Below are 10,724 nucleotides of genomic sequence, written 5' to 3' on the forward strand. Positions count from 1 at the left end.
TAAATAATTTAATAGCGCCAATACTTTTTCTTCACGTTTAACTGAGTATTTCAATTGTTAAGTTACGTTGCAAATAGGTTTTCATCAGAATAATCAAGGTTATAATTTAGTACAACACGGATTTCTATTTTTGGCGGAGTACAAACGGAAAACGGAGAATGGTGTAGCCGTATGACCGATGAACTGCAGGCACAACATGAAGAGATTCTGATAGTACATCTGGTAAAAGTCGGGAGAGTACGCTGGGCTAGTCACGTCGCAATAATGCCGGACGACTGTGCAGTGAAATATTTTCTCTTCAAGATCCCCTTCGGAATTAGGAATAGAGGGACCCAACGTGCTAGATGGCTCAATCGGGTTGAAGTCGATTTGCTTGTGTCGAGACGCTCAACGAATTGGCGTCATGTTGTCCAGGACTGAATACAGCAGAGAGTACATCTAAATACAGCACGAGCCCTCCCGGCTCTTTGTTGTTAAAGGAGAAGGTGAAAAGTATTATATTAACAATGCTGCAGTTTTTTTTTAATTTAGCCGAAACGGCGCTCCAAGCAACTGCTTGTTTTGCTTAAGGGAAGTGTCGGCCCTGAATAAAATTATGAAATGATGAAGTTTGAATTGCTGTCAATTCATGACTAAACTGCCGTATCAGGCAGCACAAAATCATGAGTAAAGGCCGGCGCAGAATACGTACGTTTGCGTTAGCGGCATTTTGACAGCTACTTTAAATGCATGGAATCATATGGAACAACCCACAATGTATCCGGATTGACTTTGCGGCTGAGTACTAAACTGTACTAACGCAACATTTACCGCAAAGTCACCCGCAAGATTTGAAACGTCTCAAATCTTGCCTGTAACATTGCGGCAAAAGTGCTGCCGTTTCTTTTGCTGTTCGTGGTGATTAATGAAACGAAAAAAACGAAATGATGAAGATCATGTTTTTTTATCAAATAATACAAATAATGCATACAACAATAATTATCTAAATATATCACGGTGGTTGTTGGATAAAACTGTTTTTATCTACATATATAAAAGTGAGCGTGAGCATACTGTATATTTGTTTGTATGTTCTACCATAACTCCAGAATGCCCTCATGTTCCTTGACATAAGGGAATCAAAACTGAAGGGGTTGACAAGAGAGGGAGAGGAGTTCTTAACAGGGGGGAGGCCCTAACTCCAAAAACGCCTGGATGGTTCTTCAAGAAACTTGGCACACATATTCAAAAGGTTCAAAAGGTCACCAATTGCTATCTTGTGAAGTGCTGATGTTTTTTGATATGCAACATGACATATTTTACTGATGCTGAAATGTCCCTTGGAATCGGTTCCGGATTCCCAGTGTCCTCCCGGATCCGCATGGCGCACACATGGCTTGTAACTGCAGCAATGTAACTGATATGACCATGAATGAATGAGTCGATGAATTGTTAAAAAAATTTAGCATGTTTCCAACAAATTTCAAATATTTAGCCACATTATCTAAAAAAGCTATGTCGCGGTCCCCAAGGAACACCGGAATAACTCCGGAACCATGTGACATATGGCTATGATTTGTAGATATTATGAAAGTAGAGAAGATTTTCGAGAAGATTCCCAAATTTAATGAAAAAATATTGAAAGATAAAAAAGTTACGGCCATTTTAGCAAGTTTTCGGATGCTGAAAATGATGTAGACCTTCGAAGGGTTAATATTAAGAATTCTAATTCAAAAGTAAACCTGTTGATAGTTATGATAGTTATATTTAACGGTAAATTTGTTCTATTGTGGTTGTTTCTTTGTATGGATTGCAAACTGTAGGGAGAGACGTCATTATTGCATAGAAGTGGCACTTACGTCAAATGGTTTTTCCATTATTGCCGCAATCTTTTCAAACAAAACATGTTTGACTGAAGTTTTTGGAGCGTCTTAGAGTTCGAAAACAGACACTGAGGAAGCCTGCAAGTCGTAGGCGAAATACGTATCTGTCATTGAATAAAATACACATAGTAGAATTAAATTGGATAAGTTTTCTTATTTTTTATTTTTAGGAAAACATGTTTATTTTCATGTGTATTTTGTGTATCATATAGTAAAGCATGTGTTGCAACGAGATAGTAGATTTTGGTGAAATTGGTTTTTACGTCAACTTTGCATCCAAGGGCAGTGTAGAAACCACCAACCGAGGAGTTTTAGGAGGCCTGGTGATCCAAAGCGCAAGGATATCCACAAAGCCACCAGGAGATCACCTGACCAACGTACAATGAACCAAATTGACCACGTTCTCATAGATGACCGGTTTTTCTTTAACATCACGAACGTACGCTCCTGACGGGGTGCGGATATTGATTCTGACCATTACCTAGTAGCAGTACATGTGCGCTCAAAGCTGTCCACCGTATACCGGACACGTCAAACCCGCCCTTCTCGGCTTAACACCTGGCAGCTAGATAACCCGCAAGCTGCTGAGAACTACGCGAGAATACTGAATGAGGCACTGCCTTCTTCCAAGGAGTTAGGTGCTTCAAACCTCGAAGACGGTTGGGGCAGAATACGCTCGCACTAGGTATTGAGCCTGGGAGTACACGAAATGATTGATTTGATGGGAAATGCCAACAAGCGGTGGAGGGGAAAAAACAGCTTGGAAAAATTATCTAAGTATTGCCACTAAAGAGAACCTGGTCCAATACCGACGAGCTAGGAACCAATTGAGCACGATCCTGAGAAGGAAAAAGCGCCAAAAGGAGAACAGAGATCGCTAAGAATTAGAACAACTATTCCGAGCTAATAACACGCGCCAGTTTTACGATAGGGTGAACCAAACTCGGAAGGGCTACACACCAAACCTGACATATGTAGGGACGAGGGAGGGAATCTAATTACAAACGAGCGTGAGGTCGACAGATGGAAGCAGGTCTTCGATGAACACCTCAATGGCGAAGTCGCAGAAGGCGGCGGAACGGAAATTAACCTGGGAGCGCCCATGGAACATAGTTATGTCCTAGCACCTGATCTCCAAGAAGTCAAACGAGAAATCAGGCTGCTGAAGACCAATAAAGCCGCTGGGAAGGACCGCCTACCAGCACAGCTTTATAAACATGGCGGAGAAACGCTAGCAAAGGCTCTACACTGGGTTATTTCGAGAATTTGGCAGGAGGAAAAGCTTCCGGAGGAATAAATGGAAGGAGTGATTTGTCCCATCTACAAAATGGGTGATCGGCTAGACTGCTGCAACTATCGCGGTATTACGCTGGTAAACGCCGCCTACAAGGTACTCTTCCAGATCCTGTTACGCCGGTTGTCACCGATAGCACAAGGTTTCGTAGGGAATTATCAGGCGGATTTCATGGGAGCTCGCGCAACTACGGACCAAATTTTTACTATCCGACAGATCTTGCAGAAATGTCAGGAGTACAACGTGCTCACGCATCGCATCTTTATTGATTTCAAAGCAGCATACGATACAGTCGATCGAAACAAGCTATGGCAGATAATGCACGAACACGGTTTTCTGGACAAACTGACGCGATTGATCAGAGCTACATTGAATCGAGTGATGTGTTTCGTACGCATCTCTGGGACACTCTCGTGTCCCTTCGAGACGCGGCGAGGGTTGAGACAAGATGACGGTTTATCCTGTATGCTGTTCAACATCGCTCTTCAGGGGGTGATCCGACGAGCGGGCATCGAAACGAGAGGCACGATTTTTACCAAGGCTAGCCAACTTCTAGGCTTTGCAGATGACTTTCGATATCATAGCCAGGAACTTTGCGACGGCGGAGGCAATCTACGCCAGAGTGAAAGTGGAGTCTAGGAGAATTGGGCCAAAAATAAATGCGTCGAAGACCAAATACATGAAAGAAAGAGGCTCAAAGGTAACAAATGCGCGCCTCCCACGGACGGTAACCGTTGACGGCGACGAACTAGAAGTGGTAGAGGAGTTCGTGTATTTGGGATCACTGGTGACCGCGGACAACAACACTGGTAAGGAGATCCAGCGGCGCATCCAAGCGGGAAATCCGGCCTACTTTGCCCTTCGTAAAACGTTGCGATCAGGAAGCATACGCCGCCGCACGAAGCTAACAATGTACAAATCTCTTATTAGAACGGTAGTTCTTTATGGACTTGAAGCCGTGACGCTGCTCACGGAGGACATACGCGCCCTTGCCGTCTTCGAGCGGAAAGTGCTGCGGACGATATTTGGCGGACTACAAACTGAAAGCGGAGAGTGGCGGAGGCGTATGAATCACGACCCACAGGCACGGCACTGCTTGGAGAGACTCCCATCGTACATATTGTGAAAGTTAGCAGGCTACGGTGGGCCGGACACGCCGTAAGGATGCCGGACGACAGTGCGACGAAAATAGTCCTCATCAACTACCCCACCGGCACCAGGAACAGGGGGCCCAACGTGCACGATGGCTCGACCAGGTCGAAAGCGATTTGCGACTTCTGAGACGACTAGGAAATTGGCGACGAGTGGCCAAGACCGAGTTGAATGGAGACGAGTGCTTGAAACAACACGAGTCACCCCGGCTCTATGCTGCTGAAGAAGAAGAAGAAGAAGAAGAGGAGTTTTAATCTAACTTGTTTTTACTTTCAGGACGACGACACTATGCAGGCCCTTACGACTTGCATGTACCTTACGCGCAGTACCTTGCAAGTCGTAAGGGCCTGTATAGTGTCGTCGTCCTGAAATAAAAAACAAGTAAAAACATAATTACTAGAATGATTGCTTAGCTAAGAAATTTCTGCTAAAATTAATTTGAATTATTCTTTTAATTAGTTTAATCCTACGTTACCTTACGGTACAACTTAATTATACCAATACCAATAAATAGCATGTAATCAATTAGTAGAGGGAGTATAATTTTAAAAAGTATCGCTAGGAACGTGTTCCCAAGGATACCGATAAACATCGAACTGCTACGGAATAACGTTCTTGCTATACACGTTGGTTTACCAGCCTTGACCGCGCCGTTATGCTAGCCGCTATTGCCAGGACCTGAGTAAATTTCCGGAAAGAGCACACAAATAACAACTTATATGCACAATTTCAATATAGGCCAATCAGCGATCTCATGTGCCACATCCTGGCTGTTGTTAATTTCTTTTCCAACTACTATGGGCAATTCCGGATTCAAGGTTAAGGTGCCACCGAGCGAAGCAATTTATCGTTTCAATCAACTGACGAAACTTTTTATTTTACTTTCCACCGGGAATCAGTTCACAAACAAAACACTTAAAATGTGCATTTTCCTACCGGCTTCAGCAATCATCGTGTCGCCGTTCGTCACCGTCACGAACACCGACAGCGGCAAGTGCCCACTTCCAAGTCGAGTTCATGCTCAGGTCGAATAAAATTCTTTATTTTATTGACACCCGCCACCCTCTGAACAGCCGCAGCGGCAAAACTGCCAGCTGATGGAGTCGGGAGGGTCAGAAGTAGCGTGGAAATTTACACCTATGCAAAGGAGATTGCCTTTTTCCGATTTATTTGAAGCCGACACTGTGTATTCAGATTATCGATATCCTTCCACCAACCACCCACAAGGGAATAACAAGGCACGTTGCATGTTGAGAAGTTTCCTATCACTGGTGGTGGCGTTTGTTTAGACTCAACTTCCACCGGCTGCGCGGCGTGGCGTGGGAAAAGCCACCTCTCGAAGCAATTGCAATACGTGAGTATTGATATCTGTATCTGCAATTGGCTAACAATGACACCATTTCCGAGCTACAGAATGAGCGATTAGCTAGTAAGATTTGCGAGGTGAACGTCAGGAAACTCAACCTTGACACGCAAAGGACGCAAACTGTTTGGAATTCAAACGACATGAACAATGTGCGATTCTTCAAGCATTTTTTTTTCAACCGGATAACCACGTCTATAAACACGGATAATCGAACCCCGAATATTCGAGTTTGACTTGTAATTTGACTTTTGATTACTATCAAAATAAACTTAAACTTTTTATTTTAAATATACTTCTCAGTTAAGCTCGAATGTGCAGCAAAATGCTTAAGTTGAATCGCGATCCTAATGACTCCGAACGATTTGTTAAACTGAAGATCGCATTCACTACTTCAACCAAACATTGAAAACTATTTCACTCCCTCGCTTAGTAAGTGATATGGGTGTGACCTTGAAGCACTAATCAGTCAGTTAGTCATTTTCTGTGCAGCCAGCCCATGGTAGATTATTATTCATTCATTCAAACCAAGCTGCGAATGTGCACCATCTCGTGCGAACTCGACGCAGATATCGTAACAATTAGTAATTTGGCAAGTTTGTCCCCATTTCTGCATCCTCGCTAGCTGGCGAAGGGAAGGTCGCTTTGATATGGGAGAGACGACTTACTGCGGCTGCGGTTGATTGTGCACTCGTTTCGAATGGACTACAGGCGATAAGGCGACTCCATTCGCAGGCCAGGCAGCTAATGATTGTGCCAGAAGTAGTGCAGATCGCGGAATGTGCAAACGTGTTGAAGACTGATCGTGTGTGAATAATTTTGATTATTGGGCAATATGCTTGCAGGAAGATTTATATGGTTGTTTGCCTTAATTACGTGTTTAATACAGATTGCATTTTGCCTAGTTATAGATGATAAGCTTGTGCCTCAAAATGAAGGTAAGTTTTTTTTCTGGAAAAACTTGGATGAATCATTAAAATAGCAACTTCTACGGCTATTCATATAGAAGACAACAACCATGTTGGACTAACAGGCGAATCATCAAATGATGCATCTTCGACCTTGACGACGAAGGCGTCACGCAGGAAACCGTTTCGTGTGATACAAGCCGAGCGTGAGAAGAAACACCTCGATCTAAATTTACTGCGTAAAAAACGCTTTATTGGAGACATGTTAAAACCGGTGAGATCACAAGAATAAGTAACAATTCATGCCAGTAGTCACAATCCATATTCACCCGTAGTTTAAAAAATCGCATCAAAACTGTACAACACCAAGCGGAGCACAAGGACGCTGCAAACGATATCAGCATTGCAAACTTTCGGACTCGAAAGACAATATATGGAAGATACTAGGACAACTATGCATCATTGAAAACATGTAACTATTCACCTTCAAATCTAATCTTTTCAACAAAGAAAAACAAACATGTTTACTACCTCTTCACAGTTCCATCGGTGTGTGCTGCCCAAACAATTTGACCGAAGGTTCAGGGCCAGAGTTCGCTGCGCGATTGCCAGCATTTGCCAACGATATCGAGTACGATTCAGTAGAAGGGCTGGAAGGAAGCAATGCGATCCAGTCACGGGATGGCCTGGAACGGCCGGAGGAGCGAGGCTGTGGAGTATCTACCAAACAAATACCGAAGATCGCCGGTGGGCGCCCCGCAGAACCAGACGAGTGGCCTTGGATGGCTGCACTTATACCGAATAACGGACAGCAATCGTTCTGCGGAGGAGTCCTGATTACCGATCGGCATGTCATGACAGCCGCGCACTGTGTGCTAAATCTTAAAATCACCCAGTTTCTGGTTCGATTGGGCGAGTATGACTTTACGCAGTATAACGAAACACGATCAAGGGACTTTCGGGTGACGGAAATCCGCAGTCACGTCGATTTTGATCCGGTCACTTACGAGAACGATATCGCCGTCTTAAAGCTATTTAGACCTTCCTTTTTCAACTCATATATTTGGCCAATATGTATGCCTCCGTTGGATGATTCGTGGGTTAGCTATCGGGCAATTGTAGTCGGCTGGGGAACTCAGTTCTTCGGTGGACCCCACTCGAAGGTATTGATGGAGGTTGATTTGCCAATTTGGTCCAACAACGAATGTCAGGAGGTGTACATCAATCGAATCTTCGAAACAAGTCTTTGTGCCGGAAACTACGAAGGTGGAAAGGACTCATGCCAGGGGGACAGTGGAGGACCGCTAATGGTGCAGTTGCCCAACAAACGATGGGTCTCCGTTGGAATTGTATCCTGGGGCATCCGCTGTGGAGAGGCAAATCATCCGGGAATTTACACCCGCGTTAGTTCCTACGTGCGCTGGGTCATTGAGAACGCGGTTTTCTAAATAAATATATCACTTCGATTTTTTACGCTTGATACTGATAGGTACCTAACAATGAAAATAACCGTTCGTTGTTTCTCAATGCAATCGATTATCTGGGTTAAACGTAGGTATATTGTGAGCATATGCTTTGCTGAATTAATAATTCTCCTTATACTTAGAAACTATAATTAATTGGCATTATATATATAATAACAAATACATTATTAAAAATATTTTAAGATTTCAAGTCATAGTCAAATCACACTTTAAACGTTAAATTTAGACTAATATCCACATTTATAGAGGAACTAGATGCATGTTTTCTCTGTGAACCGAGTGAGCCATAACAAAATTGACAAACCCGACTTTGCTAAAAACCTACTGAGGATGATGAAATCTATTTGACACAATGACTGACAGGGGACCCGCATGTAGGAGAGAAGAAATGGCTCCATATAAAATACCTGAGCATTATTGCTACTAAGGAGAACTTGACCAAATAACGACGAGCAAGGAACCAATTAACTACTATTTTGAGGAGTAAATAGCACCTGAAGAAGAACGGAGATCGTGATTAATTTGAACATCCATTCCGAGCTAATGACACGCGCAAGTATTACGAGAAGATAAACAAAATTCGTATTACACACCGAAAATTGACATGAGTAAGGACGAGCGAGAGTATCTAATCACAAACGAGTGTGCGAGGTGGTCGACATGTTGAAGCAGTTCTTCCACAGCTGGAACAGCTCAATGGCGAGATTGCGGAATGGAATGTCCTAGCTACACGTAAATGCCATAACGGGTGAACTTCGGCAGTGGAGATCTCCGTTTTCATCCTTTGGTCCGTCGGATCGGCGTACATGGATTACAGAGACTATAGGTTACAGAGGCGACGAGACACTCAAAAACCGCTAAGTATTCAATCCAAACGGTGAGTACCATCAAAAATAAAGGTAACTCTTCGGTTTGATTCAAAATTTAGATGATTTTAAGTGCCTTATCGCCTCTGTAACCTATAGTCTCTGTAACATGGATACATAAGTAAGAGAGTAAAGGTGGAATTGAAGCTAATCTACCAGCTGCAACCATCGCGACGCGGCCTAATGACGGTAAACGCCGCATACTCTCCCAGAATCCTGTTACACCGACTGTTACCGATAGTAAAAGTCTCATGCAAGTACGGACCAAATTTTGACCATTCGAAAGATCTTGCAAAAATGTAGGGAATACAACGAGTCCACGCATCATATATTTTTTGACTTCAAAGCAGCACACGATACAATCGATCGAGACCAGCTATGGCAAATAATCCACGAACATGATTTTCCGGACAAACTGACGCGATCGATCAGAGCTACATTGAATTGTCTGAATTTGTGTTTCGTGCGGTTCGAGTTGAGACAAGCCAACAACATATCCTGTTGGCTGTTCAACATCGTTCTTGCGGAGTGTATGAGACGGTAGGCTAAAATGTAGCGGATGGCTGGCTCAAAGGTCGATTCCTCTCTGGAGCCACCAAAATGTTACGGGATGGCCAGCAAAATGTAACCAATGGCAGGCTCAGAGGTCGGTTCCTTTCTGGAGCTACCAAAATGTTACCGCTAAGGGTAAGGATAGAAAGTAACTGGACCTACTTCTATCAAAAGGTTCTCTTTTTAGAGATTTTCTTTAAACCCTTAAGCCAAGATCCTTCTCTTATTCGGAAGGCTTAGCAAGAGAGTAGAAAATATTCAAAAAGAACGTTAGGATTCAGAAGCGTTTACTGCTTGGTTTGAGTTTGCACTAAATTTATTTCCGTAATACTATTCTATTTATACAAAAGTTACGGGTAGGTTGAATTGTTCGAAATCCTTATGTCTAATTAGTGCGAGAGAGATATCTTAAGTTTTACCTACTTTCCATTAGAAATTCAAGTCTTCCTACTCTCCTACTCATTTACTCTTGTTTAACTTACTTTTCAATAAGAACTTGAGATTTCCCTTCTCTGTTTTCATTTACTTACAAATACATAGAAAAGTGGAAAATTTATTAACTGCCTGGTTCCCTACACTATACCTGGTTGGCAGGGTTGCCACAAAGCAAAGCAAAGCAAAGCCTAGGTGCTACATTTCGTTATCGAAACTTGACCTTCTGTTTTTACACGACAGACGCTGTTAAAGTGCAAGACATTTGCAGGGCCAGTTGCTACGATCCTATTGACTCTAACAGCCTCTTCCAGTCTAGATTCGAACATACGACGACTGGCTTATTAGGCCAGCGTCATACCTCGAAACCAACTGGGAGGCACCACATGCACAGATTATTCTGTGTTTAACAGATATTTGAAAGAAATCGCCTGTACAGAATCTGTATGCATGGAATACAGATTTTCGGCAAATTACACAGATTAAACAGATTTTTGAGCTTATACATGAGAGTGAAAGAGACGGAAATAGTCAGCAAAATGGCTCTCTATCTCTTTCACTCTCATTGTTTTGCATTGGACAGATTTTTGCACAGATATTTTTCCTCGCTGTACAGATTGTCAGATTTTTCCAACAAAAAACACAGAATTATATGTGGCATCCCTGCTGGTTGGTAGGTTTTAACTTGTTCATTCATTCGCGTACATTCGTTCTTAAAGGGCGTAGACGAGAGGAACGATTTTCAGCTAAAGTAGCCAAATCCTAGATTTTGCTGATGACTTTGACATGATAGCCAGGAATTTTGCGACGA

General features: G+C 43.0%; 1 protein-coding gene across 1 annotated transcript; it reads left to right on the plus strand.

Moving 5' to 3' along the window:
* Window positions 1-6,401: 6,401 nt before the first annotated feature.
* LOC128741288 (proclotting enzyme-like) lies at window positions 6,402-8,197 on the plus strand. The gene is made up of 4 exons (XM_053836994.1): window positions 6,402-6,609; window positions 6,678-6,853; window positions 6,915-7,051; window positions 7,121-8,197. Exons 1-4 carry the CDS (start codon window positions 6,507-6,509, stop codon window positions 8,025-8,027), a joined length of 1,323 nt encoding a protein of 440 aa, XP_053692969.1. The 5' UTR covers window positions 6,402-6,506; the 3' UTR covers window positions 8,028-8,197.
* Window positions 8,198-10,724: the final 2,527 nt, after the last annotated feature.

This window comes from Sabethes cyaneus, chromosome 3 (genome assembly GCF_943734655.1).
Source record: "Sabethes cyaneus chromosome 3, idSabCyanKW18_F2, whole genome shotgun sequence".
Classification (NCBI taxonomy): domain Eukaryota; kingdom Metazoa; phylum Arthropoda; class Insecta; order Diptera; family Culicidae; genus Sabethes; species Sabethes cyaneus.